The sequence below is a fragment of the Ostrea edulis genome, chromosome 7 (genome assembly GCF_947568905.1).
Source record: "Ostrea edulis chromosome 7, xbOstEdul1.1, whole genome shotgun sequence".
Classification (NCBI taxonomy): Eukaryota; Metazoa; Mollusca; class Bivalvia; order Ostreida; family Ostreidae; genus Ostrea; species Ostrea edulis.
The window spans coordinates 84,184,827-84,204,973 of NC_079170.1; the positions used below are offsets into that span (position 1 = coordinate 84,184,827).

At 37.5% G+C, this 20,147-nt stretch overlaps 2 protein-coding genes across 2 annotated transcripts; one reads left to right on the forward strand and one right to left on the reverse strand.

The window, feature by feature from the left end:
• Positions 1 to 3,273: 3,273 nt before the first annotated feature.
• LOC125653375 (E3 ubiquitin-protein ligase TRIM71-like) lies at positions 3,274 to 14,117 on the reverse strand. The gene is made up of 2 exons (XM_056142780.1): positions 13,936 to 14,117; positions 3,274 to 5,840 (listed from the first exon to the last, which is right to left on the reverse strand). The coding sequence occupies exon 2, from the start codon at positions 5,827 to 5,829 to the stop codon at positions 4,168 to 4,170; it is 1,662 nt and encodes a 553-aa protein (XP_055998755.1). The 5' UTR covers positions 5,830 to 5,840; positions 13,936 to 14,117; the 3' UTR covers positions 3,274 to 4,167.
• LOC125654635 (lipid droplet localized protein-like) lies at positions 10,898 to 11,392 on the forward strand. The gene has a single exon (XM_048884626.2). The coding sequence runs from the start codon at positions 10,898 to 10,900 to the stop codon at positions 11,390 to 11,392; it is 495 nt and encodes a 164-aa protein (XP_048740583.2).
• Positions 14,118 to 20,147: the final 6,030 nt, after the last annotated feature.

Genomic DNA, 20,147 nt, shown 5'->3' on the forward strand with positions numbered 1-20,147 from the left:
CAAAGGAGATCTTTCGAAATATATATTTTTGAAACCTGCTCAGGTTCGAAAAAAGCTGTCAATGCGCATTTCAGAATCACTGCAACCACCCTAAAGCCGGGCAAGAATGTTTTATAATTTCTTTAGGGACTGTCCCTATTTCTTTCCCAAACTGCATCAGTCAAGTAGATATCAAATACGGTTCTAAATAGGCTCTTGCATTAAAAGAGGAAGTGTTTGAAGGGGTTAAAATCCCACTAAAATTCGTCAGAAGACACCGATATACCTTTCATTTACTCCTAACGAATTGAAGAAACTAGTTTCTTCAATTCTTTAGGAGTAAAGATATATATATATATATATATATATATATATATATATATATATATATATATAGAATAAAGTCAAAAAACAAAATCCAATACTCAAACTTTTTGAGTATTGGATTTTATTTTTTAACTTGAGAGAGAGAGAGAGAGAGAGAGAGAGAGAGAGAGAGAGAGAATAACAGTTGACACACCGTCCTCTCACGGTTGACACACCGTCCTCTCAAGTTATAACACACCGTCCTCTCAAGTTAACACACCGTCCTCTCAAGTTATAACACACCGTCCTCTCAAGTTAACACACCGTCCTCGGAAGTTAACACAACGTCCTCTAAAGCATAGTGAAAATACAATGCTTTAATTTTCAAAATACAACAAAATTTAACCCCTCATCGTGTAACTACCGTTATGTCTTCTAAATAAACCAAATCTTGAAGAAATATCTCCATTAGAAAGCATGGTCCTCGGAGGAAGGTGTGGTGTCATAGTCCTCGGATGGTAGGTGGTGCATGTGTGTGTGTGTGTGTGTGTGTGTGTGTGAATATACGTATAGGAGAGGAGTCCTCTATTTTTATTACGATAACAGTCCTCCATTTCCATGACAACCGACGAACAAATGTTAATATACATATAGGAGAGCAGTCCTCCGTTTCCATGACAACCAATGAACAAACGTTATACAGTGTATATGCTAATATAATGTAGGACAGCAGTCTTCTGTTTCCATAACAACCAATGATCAAACGTTGTTATATAATATTATGTTAATATACATATAGAAGAGCAGTCCTCCGTCAAACGGATAGCAGCCATACATTAATTAACGTAAAATACCCAAAGTGCCATCTTTCACACTGTTATTCGTTAGTATCTATTCTAGAATTACTGTTAAATTTTTCAGCTGCAAAGATGTTTTTCGATCCAGGGAAAAATACAATTTTTAGGATCTTTGAACTTACGAAAATCTATGATAAACCAATCAAAATTACTGCCAGAAAATTGACTAGCTATTTGTTAGGGTTGTAAAATTTAAAAAAATGGTTCATCCCGAGAAAGCGCGTTTGAAATCAAAGTAGATAACTTTCTAGTTGCAATATGAGCAAACCGGACTAAATGTCCTGCAGGAAGTTACCCAACCATACACGCTTTTAATCTTTTAATCTCTCCAAGTGCTAATCTTAACACGAAATCATCATGGTTTTTCCAACATGATTTTCTGCTATGCATAAAACTTTATTCCGGTACCGGAGAGCTTTTTCATCAGAATTCAATTGCAGCACTGAAATCTCAATTTGAACAAGGCGTCAAAACTACAGCGTCGAAATCTTCGCCCATAATATTGGACTTGGCTTCGTGGTTTTTTAACATATCCTTCAGTTCGTGATATTTGTCTCGTGGTCTGACAACATTACATTCAAGGTTAAGGCACAGAAATACAAAAGCGACCTTTGTTGCTTGTAACGAACTTCGCACTGCCCGAAAACTAACCAGTAGTAGTATATATACTAAGCTCAAAGGCGCTCGTGCATGAGCTCAGAAACCCGCGAAATGTATTAACGAAAAATGGCGAAATCTAAAACGTAAAGAAATAAATAGAATAAAGCAAATGTTTCAGCTACGCCACGTGGATCCGTATGAATCACTCCATCTTAATCGCAGATCTCAGGATATATTCTTGATGATCTATGCTTCTTGCGTTTAGTCTTCTTGCGTTTAGTCAACTTCCCGAACAACCGAACATCAACTTCAGCAGCTTGATCAATATAACTATATACTTTGCGCATATAGTTCTCATAGTCTGTGTCAAAAGCATTACGAAATTGACGCTTTGCTCGCTTTTATTTACGATAGGAAGAGAACTGCTTGCCTCGAGGTCTTCCCTCAGAAATCCAGATTCTTCACTTGGTTCGTTGTATCGTGTGGAGATGTTTGACAGATTTTGTCCAATCTGGGGGTGTGTAGGTATTATACGACGAGAATGGAATAGACGATCCAGCACAAGATAACAGTATTAACGATAGCTCATTACCGAAATCATCAATGTCTTTGTCATCTCTGAGAACAGTGTGAAATAAATCTTGCAAGTTGTTCTGAACAAGATTTCTATATTCTACAACAGATTCAGGGGTAGCCTTGTGCCATGCGGGTAATGTTTGATTGAGAATTTCTTTAAGAGTGTTTTTGAATTTCGAAATTAAAAATCGCTTTGATTAGTAAGTGATCTGATGTAATGGAAATAAACCCTTCTTAAAATTATTTTATAACTTTTTATCCATTTAAGAACATGATTTTCAAACAAAATATCACCAAGAGAACCTCTGGGATCAAGGGAAAATGTTCACCCTCAATCACAAAGTCTTTGTTTTGGATGCATCTTGAAACAAAAGTTGATAATAAATGAGCCTTGGTAGGGTTTGTGTTACATGTATTTCATACCGATTGTTAAGCCGTTCTTGGCACACTGATTTTGACTGCGGATAACTCCGTTTACCTGATCAGGATATAGGGCTCACGATGGGTGTGACCGGTCAACAGGGGATGCTTACTCCTCCTAGGCACCTGATCCCACCTCTGGTGTGTCCAGGGGTCCGTGTTTGCCCAACTATCTATTTTGTATTGCTTGTAGGAGTTATGAGATTGATCACTGTTCGTTATCTTCACCTTGCATGTATCAATTATCTCTCCCTCTCTTCTATCCCTTCTCTCTCTCCTCTCTTTTCTTTATCTCCTTTTTTCTGTCCTTTCTCTCTCATTATCTCTCCCTACCTTCTAACCCCTTTTCTCTCCCCAACTTTTTCGTCCTCTCACTCTCTCTCTCTCTCTCTCTCTCTCTCTCTCTCTCTCTCTCTCTTCAATCCCCTTTTTTCTCCTCTTTTTTTCAGTCATTTCTCTCTCCTCTTTATCTTTCCCTACCTTCTATCCCCCTTTTCTATCCTTCCTTTTCTAAAACAAATTAACTAATCTTGAATTTACTTTCAATTTTATTACTGATTATGGTTAAAGTTACATACAATATACACTATCCTAAATGCACATTTTTACAACAAACAAATTTAGAGTTGATATCATTTGAAAATATAACTTATATCATTTCACATTAAAACATTTATCATTGGAATTACATTGGAATAATGTTTCCTTTTTTAAGTTTAGAAATGCAATTTCATGATGTCCCATTACATATAATGATATTGGAATTTCTTTCCAAATCAAAATCAGATATACAACTAAAATTAAATCATTATAGATTATACAAGAAGCTGTCCCCCTACATGAGATCCTCCAGCTAAACCTGATGATGTCACTACATGACTACAAAGTTCTAAAACAGGACAAAAACAAGGAACAATCAAACATATCATGAGGCCCATGGTTCTCTTTAATCAATTTTACCCTTGTATTTTCAAATTTACAGATCAAGGAGGGCAGATCTTCGCTGGTCTTCAACATAACGTCCAGGTTCATGTTCCACCACACGCCACACTTCATTACACAGGGAATTGTGAAAAAACAAGTCAAATTCACCATGACGATAGGATACATTCTTCTTTTTACTCATTAGCGATGATGATATGATGCATACTTACTTGGACTAAGTAACTATAATGACAATTTCACAAACATATACCATTTGTGTATGTGCATGTACTTCCCTGGACTGTAGGTAGACATGTCCAGAATAAGACAAGATTGAATAGTCTTTTTTCAACACCTCGAATTAAAATTATCAATGTTCAAATGTACTAAAAGAAAGAAACAATGAATGCATATACTGTTGTGTAAATATCACTAAAACATGTATGTATCAAGAGCACTGTGTGAACTCTGTCATTATCTGATGTCTGTATGTGATATCATGTGTTTATTTCATGTACTGAATCACTTTCACTTCTCCTGAATAGGCTAACCCTACCCACAACCTGCCCTCACTGTCCAGACTCAGTCCATGAGGATTATCTAGTCCACAATTAGCCACACATCTCAGGAACTGTCCGTTCTGATCCTGGATGTGTAGACAGGCATTATCGTGATCTGTCACAATGATCTGACTCATGGAGTCTGCCACTATATGTCTAGGGTCAAATGATTTCTTCCTCCTGGCTGGTGTACCGTCGTATCGGAATCGGACTCTTCCTGACTTGTTCACCACGACCACAGCCTTAGCATTACTATCAGAGGCACAGATATCTCCATTGTTGTTCTCCATCACACACAGTGGGTATACCCCTCCTTTATAGATTGGTTCTCCATCTTCATCTCTATCTATTTCCTGTTTTACTGTGTGTCCCTGATAACGGAAAACTTTACGTTGGCTTTTATCAGTAGTACGCATACTGACCAGGATGTCCCCTGACTTAGTACAGCATAGCTGACCTGGACGCCAGCCCTGTGGTGTGGTTATAAGTGTTTCTGTTCTCCCGTGTCTGACAATGTTCACAGTTCTATTGTAACCATCACTGTATACCAGTTCTCCCTGTCTGGTCACTGTGATGTCATTAGGCCAGTATTGACATGTGGTGGTGACAGTGTCCCGTACAGACCCGTGTATGTCAACACGTCTTATGGTTTTATCTTTACCACTAACCCAGACTTCATCCACTCCCACACAGGCAACATTGTTTAGAGGATTAACTCCAGCAGGAATGGTTGTAATTGATTTGGCTTGCTCTAACATCTTTTGTAAAGATAAATAGGAGACTTCCTCTGTCAGATTAGACAGTGTTGTCTGTGTCAGGCTAGCCTTGTATTCTCCTAATTCCAGGCTGAGTTCTCTTCCTTGGATTGTGTTGGTTTTGAGTGATGGCAGTTTGACATCAATATCAGTAGGCATGTTCCTGTATTCCTGGAGTTTGAATTTGTAGTTAGTGACTGCAGATACATTGTTTGACTTCAGAATTTCTTTGTTTTGCTGAACTGTTCGGGTCATGTCTGGAATTTGATTTCTTATTTTGGATTGGTGAGAGTTTAGAGCAGCCAGGAGATTCTCTTTTATGGACTTCATCAAAGAACCAAGATTATTGAAAATGGTGTCGACTTCTTGGTGCCAGGATTTTCTGTGCTTTTCTTTTTCTTTGTCCAGTTCATCAAATTCGGCCATTATAATGGATAGTTTGCTTTCTGTTTCTTCATTTTTCTTCTTGTACTGTGGAATAATAGTGGATTCAATTTCTTTGGTTTCCTTTTCAATATCATGTTTCTTGCTGTTGAAAATATCAGACATATCTCCATATTTGTGTCCATTATGGGGACCAAGCATGCACTTCAGGCAAACTGGAACATCACATTGCTGGCAGTGGGCCTCACATCTCTGGTTTGTGTGAAATTCACACTCGGGAAAAACAAGTTGTATTTTTCTGTCTTTGAAATGAACGATGTCATGTTGTTGGTATTTGAGCTTGACCACGTGTTTACTAACACAGTCCACACACAAACTGAGTTGACAGTTGTTACAGAACTGCTGGGTAGGTTTGACACAAAGGTCACAGGTGATGACCTCCTGTGCCTGGGGGTTGGGCGTGGCCATTATCTGTCTCACTGTAGGAATAAAACAATCAATGATTATATTCATTCATGAAAATTAGGTAGTAAAATTATTGAATAAATGTGATTGAAAGACATTAATTTGTGCTGTATATTACTTAGGCATGGATTTAGAATTTTGAGAGGAGGGGTGCATTCTGAGATGGTACCTTTAAAACCTAAAAACGCGAAATTGTAGAGCACGAGCTGGTACTGAATTCACATTTTTGTTAAATATTGTTTGATCGGGAGGGGGGTGGGGGTATTACAGCCTCCATAACTCTTCTCATGATATCTACATATACATATAGCCAGAACAAATCATCCAATGACTGACAGTATGAACATCATTATAAACCCCTGATCCTTAATTAGTTTAAACCAAATCGAAAAGAAGCATCATCATTTTCATTTAATCACTCATTTTAATACATGTACCCAGGTGCTTCCACATCAGTTTGCAACAATATGCGTTTGTGAAACACAGATGCCCTCGATAATGGTCGATTCCAAAGATAGCTAAGGTCACAAGGACAAATATCTTGGTACCGGTAGAAATATCTTGTCATCAAAAATGCTCATGTGCAATTTGAAAACTCTAATACTTACCATTTAGAAGTTATGACGAATGTCAAATTATTTAAAAGTATGTCAAATGTCAAGGTCAAAAGGTTTAGTATCCACAGAAAGGTCTTTTCACAAGGAATACTCATGTGAAATATCAAAGCTCTAACACTTACTGTTCAAAAATAATTAGCAACGTTTAAGTTTCAGACAGGGTGACAGAATTACAGAATGACAGACAGGACAAAAACAATATGCCCCCCCGATCTTCGATCTCGGGGGCATAAAAAATAGAGGCCCGTGGGCACCAATGTTCACCTGAGTGACATCGACTCTATACTGTTTTTCATCAGAAGATTTTTACAAATTTTGTTACTCTCTTTATTACCATGGAAAATTTGGACCCCATATCATGACCCCACTCCTTATAGCCCCACAGGGTAGTGACTGAACCAAATTTGAATCCACACAGCATAGGAATATATACATATGTACACATATAACCGTGGTACTAACATCGCATTGCTGCTCTGTTCTAAAGGATGGAACTTTTCTGTAGATTTGGTTTGCTGATATTCATGTACGTCATATTTTATTTCTGATTCCTGCCCTAACTAGATCCAAAGTCTATGATTTTTTTGTTGGGGGGATTTCTCGTCAACACAACTTGAGATTGATTGATTGATGTTTTCCGCCACACTCAACAATTTTTCAGCTATATGGTGGTGCCGAGTTTTTATTGGTGGAAGAGAGAACCCAGATACAATGTATTTGGGAAGAGACCACCGACCATCCGAAATTAAACTGGAAAACTTTCTCACTTACCGACAGAGGTGAGAGGCCGTGTGATTTTGAACGCTCTAACCACTCGGCCACGGAGGCCCCCTCAAACCTTGAGAATATTTGCATATTAATAGAATATAATGTGGTCCCTGGAATCCTTCAAATTCACCATATTAATTCATATACATGATATCGGCCCCACCCTAGGCTAAGGGGTCCGAATTTGAACAAACTTTAATCTGCACTACAATGGAATACTTGCAGATACACTGTACATATACATTTCTAATTAGAGCCAATGCACCGTATACAACGTCACATTCGAGGAGGCATGCGGAGAAAACGCTGCATCACGGAGTATGAGATCGATTTTCACATAAAGTACACCCTATTTCTGCAAACATCATATTGCATAGAGTGTGGTAGATATATCTTGGTCATTCAAACTTGTCACCGAATTTCAGAAACCCGTACTTACCTCGAACACTTCCTTCGAGTTTCACGAGTAGGTCTACAAGGTTGAAATTGATTATTAAAATTATGATTGTTGATATTATATCGCCCTTTTACTTACATTTCACATGTAATTTGCACAAAATATTACTAATTGGTAATCTGTCGCATGAGGGCTCAAATCTGGCATGCCGCGAGGAGTATGCTACATAAATTTTACTGTATCCCGAGGCTTGGAAGTTTAACTTTTGCAGGGGGGTCCAGGAATTGCGGTTATGGGGGCGCCACTTCATGAGGCAGGGGGTTTCGGGGCCGCCTTGAGGCCCCCAGTGGGTCCAGGGCGAGAGCCCAGGGGGCAAAGCCCCGGGAGTTTACAGGGCTTGAAATATGTCACCTTTCTGTACTATTTTCTATCATGTTTGATAAAATGAAATTAATAAAATGACGCAAATTTTAAGGGTTTCTCGGGGACAAAAATGTTCTCCCAATAAAGTAAAAATCAAAAGATTTTGTAATTCATTTCTATGGGAGTGGAAGAAATTATTGCTTCCTGTAGTACATTTCTCTAAACAAGATACCACGATTTACCTTAAATTTTAAAATTTTAGGGGGGGGGGCTGCACCCCTGTTAAATCCGCCACTGCTTTGGGTTGATTAACATAAAGTTTATCATGATCCTTATAATATCACAGCTCTGTCAGTTTTCTTTACGTATTTCAGAGTGAAATATGATGGGAAAGAAGTCAAATCTGTTAGCGAATAATATGAAAATGTGGGCTATCGGAAAAACTAAAACCTTTAACCTTCTACATGTAACCATCGAATTCATGTCCTGTACTCAAATCGCCTTCACCTGTTAGAAAGCATATTGTACATCCTTGGAAGGACTAACGCCAAAACGAAAACAAAATTATATACCAAGAAGTACATCCACATTTAGCGAAACGGAAAGTTTGTAATCTCCCAGACATCATTTCCACCATTATCAAAGTCCTCCTCCTGATCAAACAAATCAAATTTTGTGGGGATCCGCGTTAGAATAGATCCCCAGTACCCCTTGCTTGTCGTAAGAAGCGACTAAATGAGGCGGTCCATCGAATGAAACCGCAAAAACCGAGGCCCCATGTCACAGCAGGTGTGACACGATAAAGATATCTCTCTCATCTAAAAGACCGTAAGCGCCGAGCATACATCTATGCCTAAATTTTGCCACCCTTCACCGGCAAAGGTGACTTTTCCATATGGGTGAAACATTCTCGGGAGGGACGTTAAACAAGACACAATTGATCAAACTAATCACCATCAACCGCTAAACGATATTTATTCACATTCTCCCAATCACCAACTGAATTCATACCCTGCATAAATAAAACCGGATACATGTATATACATATCGTTAGCCAATTTGTATGTTAGCATCTAGTAATTTGTGTTGGAAGGACAAGTTTGTGACCTTTAGAGGACTTCTTTGTTATGCCTGTACTTTCTAACGACAGTTCGGGTATATTGTTATCCTGATCCGTCATTTCGTCTGTCACGCTACATAACAGATGAGAGCTATTTGATTACAGGACATAGATTCGATGGTATACATGTAGGTACACTTTGTAGCTTTTTAAGTTTCAGTTTTGCCGATAGCCCACTTTTCATCCTATTCCTAGGAAGATTGTGCTTCTTTCCTACCATATTTTATTCTGAAATATGAAAAGAAAACTGACAACCCTGTGATATCAAAAGGATCATGGTAACCGTAATGTTAATCAGCCCAAAGGTCAAACTTCAAAGCCTCGCGATACAGTAAAATATATGTAGCCTACTCCACGTGGTGTGCCAGACTTGAGCCCTCATGCGACACATTACCAATTGGTAAGATTTTGTGCAAATTACATGTGAAATGTAAGTAAAAGGGCGATATAATCATCAACAATCATGGTATCGGGATGTACTTACTCTCTATCAAACAAATCAAGTAGGCAGAAAAATGAAATGACCAAGTAAGATGGGTTTAAATCAACAACATTTCAATTTTGTAGACCTACTCGTGAAATGCTAAGGAAGTGTTTGAGGTAAGTACGGGTTTCTGAAATTCGGTGACAAATTTGAATGATCAAAATATATCTACCACGCTCTATGCAATATGATGTTTGCAAAAATATGATGTACTTTATGTGAAAATCGATCTCATATTCGGTGATACTGCGTTTTCTTCGCTTTGGAGCCGAACCCTCATGCTCCACAGTGACAACTCCTCGTGTGTGGCGTTGTATACGGTGCAATGGTTCTTTTTAAGATTTTTAAAGATTATAATGTGTATAAATGTATATATAAGAAGCACTTTTAAATTTCAAAAAGACCAGGTACATGTACCTAAAAGTGTCAAATTCACAAAGTTAACGTAAGAACAATTGTATTATGGCTGCGATGTTTTTCCTTTTATAAAGAGTATAACAATAACTGGAGATACACCAGTGGGCAGAATCATAATTTGCATATTTCTTAAAACTGTGCTGTGTAAATAAATTAGTGAATACCACTCAACAATTTCAACACATGGTGAAGTTCAAATCAGAATTCACGAGATTAAGGCTCGCGGCCGTGTCGATATCCATTTTATCATCTCCCAGTTTAATTTCACGAAATGTGTGATCCTCACATGCTTGTGAGAAAATCCTCGTTATCATCATTTATTACAAGAGGCCCATGGGCCACATCACTCACCTGAGTCACCTTGGCACATATCTGAAGACTTTCTATATATAATTGCATGTATAACATTAGTCCCTACTGTAGCCCCAACCTACCCTTGGAGGTCAAGATGTTTACAAACTTATAATTAAATCTGCATTATGTCAGAAAGCGTTCATGTAAATGTCCGCTCTTCTGCCCATTGATTCTTGAGAAGAAGATTTTTGAAGATTTTCTCTATTCATTCTCATGTAAAACTTTGAACCCATATTGTGACCCCAACCTACCACCGGGGGTCATGATTTGAACAAACTTGAATCTGCACTATGTCAGGAAGCTTTCACGTGAATCTTATCTCTTCTGGCTCAGTGGTTCGTGAGAAGATTTTCCCTATATATTTGTATGTAAAACTTTGATCCCATATTGTGGCCCTAACCTATCCCTAAGGGCCATGATTTTAAAATAACACACTTGAATTTGCACTATGTTAGGAAGATTTTATGTAAACTTTAGCTCTTCTGACTCAGTTGTTCTTGAGAAGATTTTTAAAGATGTTCCTTATATATTTCTATGTAAAACTTTGATTGATGTTGAACTGTGTGGACCCTTATCATTCATTTGGCAAAAATGTGGTAAAGGCCCGTGTTAATGGAGCAACGTACAACCAAGACATCAGTGGTGCACCAGATTACGAGAAATTGCAGCTGCAGTATAACAGAGAACCACAGAACAGCAGGATAATTGTAAACACTGCCTGCGGATTAGATAGAATTCCAATTGAACCAGTCACCCTGTTAGCAATTGACATGGTGGAAAGTCATCTAGAACTGCAATCTGGTCCGTATGGAATAGCGGTGAACAATGGGACTCTTGAGTCGGATATTTGCGACAGTTTAGACAATGAAGAACTGGAGTGTTCCATGAAGTCCTTGTTCCCGGAACCACTTCAACCTGTTAAGTACAAACTCCCAAAGAGGGGAATGCTTTCCAGATATGACAGCAACACCAAATCGAGTGATCTATGTCTTGAAGATGACATGTATGTTGTCTTCAAATCCCAGCGTATTAATGTTGATGAATAGATAGAGAATCCAATGCATTATCAGCCATACATTTGCTATAATGACCTACTGAATCTACCTGGAATCAGTGGCAAATTGTTAAGCAATACCAATTGGTGTGATCCGTTTCTTAGAGATGACAAATACGTTGTCTTCAATTCACAGCATTGTATTGTCAGTGAAAAGAGAGAGAAACCAATGCATTACCAGCCATACAGTTGCTACAGTGGCTTACTGAGTCTATTTGGAATCAGTGGCGATTTGTTGAGCAACACCAAATGGAATGATCAGTTCCTTGGAGATGACAAGTCTGTTGTCTCCAATTCATTACATTGTAATGTCAGTGGAAAGAGATACCAAGTCGCTATCAGTTATACAATTGCTACAATTACGTATTGAGTCTATTTGGAATCAGTGACAATATCCTGAACAAATTCAGCTTTGCAATAATACTTGAGTTCTCTTCCTATCTCATGAGCTATGAAACATATTGAGACTGGTGGGTTTTTTTTTCATGACGTCCACTTCGACAGGCTGGAATATAGAGTCTGATGGAGACCAGCAATCACATCTCGACGTTGTCAAAATCACCATGACAACACCAGCGATTGGCTATTTGACCACCCACATCTGCTTGGTCCAGGTTGTTATGATGGAAAGGACAAATATCCAGGAAAGGATTGTGTGTTGGCCCCCGACGCATTCCAGGACACCTCCCCTATCCAGCGGCTCTCTGAATCCAACCCGACTAACGAGACTCGGCTATTAAGCAAGTGCCATACTTTTACAGCAATAATATAGGGTTATTGAACTTATATTGGTGAATATTGGCACGAGTTGGCTGTAAAAATGCACGAGCTTGCGAGTGCATTTTAACAGCGAACGAGTGCCAATATTCACTTATATATGTTCAACAAGCCTTTTATTATATACCTAAAGTATTTAGTTGTTAAATGATATCCCTTTGCACTCAAACTACTCCAGAATAGACGAAAATTCATCAATATTGGCAGTATGCAATAACAGTATGCATTTCTTAACTATTTAATATTTAACCCGTCATTAATACATGAAGCAAACTGATTTTGTAAATGGGGACATCATAATTTATGTACAGTAAAACATTTCGCTTACTTATATATAAAATACCGGCTCTGTCGGATTCGGAGGACCGTCGTCTGCCATTTTGACTTGTTTACGTCGTTACAGTAACGTCAATATTGATCGCCCATACTCGGAATGTTTCGGGCGCATACAATTTACCCAATGCAAAGTCAGCGTTCAACAAATTCTTAGGATATTGAACGCTAACATTCTCTAGATTTTACGCAGATTTTATATTAGACTATTTATTAGCTATATAATAATACTGTTTTCTTGTATCGACTGGTGTTTCATACTTTACTAAAGAACATTTAATAGTAGAAATTATATACTAGTATTGTCATCAGTGATGTTAAAATTAATGTATATGTTGGTTTCTTTACTATTTGTGTTTGAAATGTAAATGTAAACATGTTATTGTGAGCACAAGGAGAATGTTCAGTATTACAGCAACAATAATCTGATAAATTGTAAGTTGTAAATCGCATCATATTTATGCAATTATGATTTTGTAGGTTACACTTGTATGTTTTTTCTATGTGCAAATTGTACAGTGTGTTTTATTTGGAGATTTTCAGTTGATACTTTAAATTGATATTGTATTGTATTTTTACTGTGCAAGAACAGTTAGTTAGTATACTGATGCAGTGGCGTAAATATAATTTAAACTTTCTGTATGTTTTTTATGTGTAATGTGTAATGGCACTGCATTGTGTTTTATTTGGAGAATCACTGTTGGTATTTTGTGTGATTCAAATATGCTGACTTTCAATTGAAATCCATTGTAAAATACATAGACTCAAACTATAATAGTTGGGTATTGAAGTAGTTTGCATTTATGCATAAATGCACAATTGTTTAATTGAGTGTCACATGCAAAGTTGATAGGTAACCTATATGTAAGGATCTGATTTTAATAAAAATGGTATTTCAATAATTAAAATAATGATTTTAATAATTTATTATGGAAATACAACTATGATATGAATTGTGCATTTAACTTAGTATTTTACAACTAGTTGTCATATGTAAACACTGTACAGTGTACAATTATTGTGTCATTCATTATTGTACAATTCATTATATGAAATAAGTCATTATGCTAATTTCATATAATTATGCATGATGTATACATGTAAGTAAGAGAGTATTTTAAACCATGTTAGAGAAGTCAGATCCATGATGTACATATTGTGATTTTTAACTGAATGAACTGTGGTATACATGTTAGCTCTGAATGTGAGTGATGAGAGTAGACTGATATGAAATGGAAAGGTTTATTTGACCATGATAATATTGTGTTGTATTCAGGCACACGTCTATAAATAGATTGAGAACAAATAGATAAGAACCCCTAATTGTGCATTTCCTAATTTCCTAGATACTATATAGTACAGCAGAGATGGGCGGATATTGATTTAATGATTATGAATAAATCAGACTGAATGACTTAGGTCTACCTTTCAGTTTGGGTGTCCATGAAAGACGAAATCCATTACCCCCACCTCGATATTTACCAGGCTCGGAAGTACTTTCGTTTTGGTACACACTCCTTAACTGCGCAAGCTCTTCACATATACAAAATTATTCCTCTTTGTACACCACCATGTGTGTATTTTTCATGGGCACAGGAAGTTAATGTATACGGTGTGTGCATGTATAAATCAAAGTACTGAAAGTACTGATGGGAGTTGATTTATGTAGGTTTGCATCAGATGCTTCTGGGATCAAACATTATTTTTTTAAATTAAAAAAATTGAAAATTATCCTCAAAAGTCATGAACTTATGCATAAATGTATGTTGTCTCTATAATAATCAAAGCGCGGTTATTTCTGTAACGTCGCCGTAGCGATCTCAGAGAGATGACCATATATTCTAGTCCTCTGGATAAAGTACATAAAAGTTCGTTTACAAGTTTATTTACACATCATTAAAGTTCACCACAAACATTCTAGAATCACACACATTTTCATGTAAAGTAATTCACAATCCAACACATATCCCCCTTTCTTATATTCACTACGTTACTTTCTACTACTACTGCTACTCTCTACTACTGCTACTGCTACTCTCTACTACTGCTACTGCTCTACTACTGCTATTCCTCTACTACTGCTACTCCTCTACTACTGCTATTCCTCTACTACTGCTACTCCTCTACTACTGCTACTCTCTACTACTGCTACTGCTCTACTACTGCTATTCCTCTACTACTGCTACTCCTCTACTACTGCTATTCCTCTACTACTGCTACTCCTCTACTACTGCTACTCTCTACTACTGCTACTGCTCTACTACTGCTATTCCTCTACTACTGCTACTCCTCTACTACTGCTATTCCTCTACTACTGCTACTCCTCTACTACTGCTACTCTCTACTACTGCTACTCCTCTACTACTGCTACTCCTCTACTACTGCTACTGCTCTACTACTGCTACTCCTCTACTACTGCTACTCCTCTACTACTGCTACTGCTCTACTACTGCTACTCCTCTACTACTGCTACTCCACTAGACTGAGAAAATTCCCCTATATATAGTCACTAGGCATTGCTCGCGAGGAGCAACGCATTTTTGACCGATACATAATAATACGACATTGCTCGCGAGGAGCAATGTTATGTAAACAAATGACTAGTGTTATAAGATATAAACAAAACACAATGAAGTAATTAAATACCTTGACAACTTCCCCCCACTTAACTTTTGACTCCGATCAAAAAGAAATTGACCAACATACAACCACAAGATATTCTGTAAATAGAAATAACGATAAACATGATCAATAATATGTTGTACGGTGTGACCGTTGAGACGAGCGAAGCCCATTTTAAACATCTTACAACACGACTTTTATCCGCCTCTTCATTTAACGCGGGAAATATAACGCGCTTGGTGTAAACAGTTACAAAGTGTGACGTCATATTAGCTGCAATGTTTTTTCTTTTCTCAAACCAAGAAAAAACAAAACGTTTGAAGCTATGAGAAAGCTTTTCTATAATTAAAAACGTTAATTGTACTTTCTAAACAATCTAATTATTTTAATTACGGGATTGTCAATGAAGTATACCGCAGTGACGGCGACATTTTTCCGGAGGCATTATGGGTAGTCCCCAACATTTTTCAGCTGATGAAAAGCAAACCACGTGACTCAATTGCGTAATCATTGGAGCGAGCATTCGTGACGCGAGCTTCGCTCGCTATAATAGTTACTCAGCGGACATATACCTAGAATAAGACTTCAAGTTAAGATTCTAAATATAACATTTTCTTTATGTTCTAAAAGCAATATAAATAATTACAAGTCTCCAATTACAAGTCTCACAAATCATCTGGGTAATTACTGTCTCTAAGACGAACTGGCCTTTTTATCACTCGTCCATGTCGGGTAGTTTTGATTCTGGCTTCTGATTGGCTGTCGTAACTGATCCTGCTGGCCAAGTCCAAGGCGCGTGTCTGCCGGCAACTTCAAACGTTCGCTCCTCGTCGGTGCGCGCCTCTCATGAACACGTGCGCTGACTGTCCGGTCATTTGTGCATTCCGTTGGTGTCACGGGGTGTTGTTTATTCCCTCGGTATGACTTTAAGTTATCAGCATGAACAATGCCGGGTTTTGAAGTTTTTGAATGTCTGATTTGGTAGAGTACGTCACTCAATCGTTTCACAACATACCAAGGACCAGTCCAATTTCTTGCTAACTTTGATTTTGTTTCCGATATCGTAATTTACTCCTCGCACATTTGTCATAATAGCGTGTTTGGCGATTTGCGTCTTTTCCAGTCACATCTCCCACAATTTCATATAATTCACTAACGGAATTTTCCATGGTACGTATATAGCTTTAAAACTTCATTGTTATTTCGGATTTCAAATATTTCGGTTGAGCATCACTGAAGAGACATTGTTTGTCGAAATGCACATCTGGTGCATCAAAATTGGTACCGTATAAGTTTTACATACATTCGATAGGTGTAGAAATACGCTGTTCTTGATGATTTACATTTTCCGTCACTAATTCAACAGGTAACCGCATTTCTTCCCCAAACACCATTCTGTACGGCGTAATCCCAGTTGCACCATGCACTGTACTGTTATATGCAAATACAACTCCATCTTTGAATTTATCCCAGTCGTTTTGATGTACAGAAATGTACTTAGATAACACATCTTTCACAGTTCTGTTTAGCTGTTAAATCATTCCGTCTGACTGAGGATGATAAGCGGTAGTACGCGTTTTGTTTATCTGTAACATTTTGCACAATTCTTGAAATATGTGGCTTTCAAACTGTACTCCTTGGTCTGAATGTAATCCCTGGGGACAGCCATATCTCTTGATCCAGCCTCGAAATATGGTATTTGGTACTGTCTCAGCTTCAATGTGGGAAAGAGGGAATATTTCCGTAAATTTAGTGAAATAGTCCGCAATCACTAAAATATACAGAAATCCGTTGTTTGTTTTGGGGAACGGGCCAGCTATATCCACAGCTATTCGCTTGAATTTTACTCCACTTAGATATGTTTTCATGTATGCGCGTTTCTTCTTACTGGGATGTTTTCGTTCCTCGCATATGTCACAAGAAGTCACATAATCATATACACTTTTCCTGAGATGGGGCCAATAATACTTACCTTTATTCATCTTGCCAAGAGTTCTTCTGACGCCCATGTGTCCTGCTGTTTGTGCACCATGCAAATTCCACATATCATTGTCCCTCAATTTTTTTGGCAAACAAATCCGAAATCGCTCACCGTCACTTCCAATCCATTTTATACACAGTACACCTTGTTTCACTGTTAGTAATTCCCAGCGAGCATAAAGGAATTTACTTTCAAATCCCAAAAATGATATCGAACTAATTGACGGTTTCTTAAAGTCAGAATCATCTTTCCATTTAAGAAATCTAAACATTTCCTTGTCAGTCAATTGCGCCTCCCTAGTATTTTCCAATGTTAAGGACTCCTCTGGTTGTTTATTATGTCTTGCTCGTAATGGTCGTTTTGCTAGTACATTGACACTACTTGAATTCACATTTGATTCATCGTCATGAAACAAACCATGAAGCGAAAACACGCTGTTGCATGCTTTTACAGGCAAAGTTCTTGGTTCCTCTACATGATTATATATTGGGCCTGAATGCTCTTTTGTAACATCTTGTTTACATTGTCTGCTCAGACTATCGGCATTTCAGTGGCACTTCCCAGGTCTATGCTGTATGTTAAACATAAACGCAGCTAACTGCTGTAACCATCTCGCGATCTGACCATCTGGGTCTTTAAATTTGTGCAACCATACTAGGGATCCGTGATCTGTCCTTAATGTGAATTCGCGGCCAAGTAAATATTGTTTGAAATGTTTGATGAAAAACACAAGTGCTTGCATGTGTTTGCGTGTAACACAGTAATTCCTTTCTGCTGTTGATAATGTTCGGCTGTCATAAGCAATCACTCTTTCGTTCCCATCTTGTATTTGAGATAAGACAGTTCCTATGGCGTCACTACCTGTATCCATATCCAGAACAAAGGTCCGTCCATTGACGTCTGGATAACCAAGAATAGGCGCACTCACAAGTTTACTCTTTAGCAAACAGAAAGCGTCATCACACTCTTAAGTCCAAGTCCAAATCTTAGTTTTGCTAGTAAGTGCACGTAAGCATCTTACTATTTTTTGCAAAGTCTTTAATAAATCGTCGGTAATAAGACACAAGGCCTAGAAAACTTTGGAGTTCACTGACATTTGTTGGCGTTTTCCAGTTTTGCAGGAGATCAGTCCTTTTTCTTTACGACAATGATATAAATGTTTATATATACATGAATATTTAAATATACGTATAGGAGAACAGTCTTCCATTTTCATTACGAGAACAGTCTTCCATTTTCATTACGAGAACAGTCCTCCGTTTCCATGACAAATAATGATCAAATGTTAAATATGTTATACGTGTAAGTGAGCAGTCCTCCATTTCCATGACAACCGATGAACAAATGTTAATATACATATAGGAGAGCGTTCCTCCATATCTGTGACAACCAATGAACAAAGGTTATATATGTTAATATACATGTAGGAGAGCAGTCCTCTGTTACAATTACAACCAATGATTAAATGTTATGTATGTTAATATACATGTAAGAAACCATGACAACCAATTAACAAACGTTATACAGTGCATATGCTAATATAATGTAGGAAAGCAGTCTTCTGTTTCCATAACAACCAATGATCAAACGTTATTATATAATATTATGTTAATATACATATAGAAGAGCAGTCCTCCGTCAAATGGATAGCAGCCATACATTAATTAACGTAAAATACCCAAAGTGCAGTCTTTCACGCTGTTGTTCTTTGGTATCTATTCTAGAATTACTGTTAAAGTTTTCATCTGCAAAAATGCTTTTCGATCCAAGGGAAAAAATATTTCTTAGGATCTTTGAACTTACGAAAATCTATGATAAACCAATCAAAATTCATGCCAGAAAAATGGCTAGCTACATGTATTTGTTAGCGTTGTAAAATCAAAAGACTGGTTCATCCCGAGAAGGCGCGTTTGAAATCAAAGTAGATAACTTTCTAGTTGCAATATGAACAAACCGGACTAAATGCAAATTTGCAGGAAGTTACCCAACCATACACGCTTTTAATCTCTCCAAGTGTTAATCTTAACACGTAATTATCATGGTTTTTCCAATATGATTTTCTGCTATGCATAAAACTTTATTCCGATGACGGAGAGCTTTTTTCTCAGAATTATACGACGAGAATGGAATAGACGATTCAGCACAAGATAACAGTATTAACGATAGCTCATTAGCGAAATCATCAATAACTTTGTCGTCTGTGAGTACAGTGTGAAAAAAATTTTCCAAGTTGTTCTGAACAAGATTTCTATATTCTACAACAGATTCAGGGGTAGCCTTATGCCATGCGGGTAATTTTGATTGAGAATTTCTTAAAGAGTGTTTTTGAATTTCGAAATTAAAAATCCTTTGATTGGTAAGTGATCTGCTGTAATGGAAATAAACCTTTCTTAAATATGTTTTTTAACTTTTTATTTATTTAAGAACATGTTTTTCAAACAAAATATCATCAAGAATAGTTCCCTTTGGGATGAAGGAAAATGTTCACCCTCAATCACAAAGTCTGTTTTGGATGCATCTTGAGACAAAAGTTGATAATAAATGAGCCTTGGTAGGGTTTGTGTTACATGTATCAATTATCTCTCCCTCTCTTCTATCCCCCTTTTTTCTCCTCCTCTTTTTTCTTTATCTCCTTTTTCTGGCCCCCTCTCTCTCTCCTCTTTATCTCTCCCTACCTTCTATCCCCTTTTCTCTCTCCTCTCTTTTCTTTATCTCTTTTTTCTGTCCTTTCTCTTTCTCCCTACCTTTATCCCCTTTTCTCTCTGCTCTTTTTTCTTTATCTCCTTTTTCTGTCCTTTCTCTCTCTCCCTCTCTCTCTCTCTCTCTCTCTCCTCTTTATCCCTTCCTCTCTTCTCTCCACCTTTTATCTCTTTTTTCTTGACCTCTTTTTTGTCCTTTCTCTCACTCTCATTATCTCTCCCCACCTTCTATCTCCCTTTTCTCTCCCCTCTTTTCTCTCCTTTCTTTCTTTCTCTCTCTCTCTCTCCTCTTTATCTCTACCTCCCCTTTTCTCTATCCTTTCTCTCTCTCGTCT

Excerpts from the sequence above, each read along its gene's own strand:
- LOC125654635 (XM_048884626.2), top strand. The coding sequence starts at position 10,898 with ATGTTGAACTGTGTGGACCCTTATCATTCATTTGGCAAAAATGTGGTA.
- LOC125653375 (XM_056142780.1), bottom strand. The coding sequence starts at position 5,829 with ATGGCCACGCCCAACCCCCAGGCACAGGAGGTCATCACCTGTGACCTT.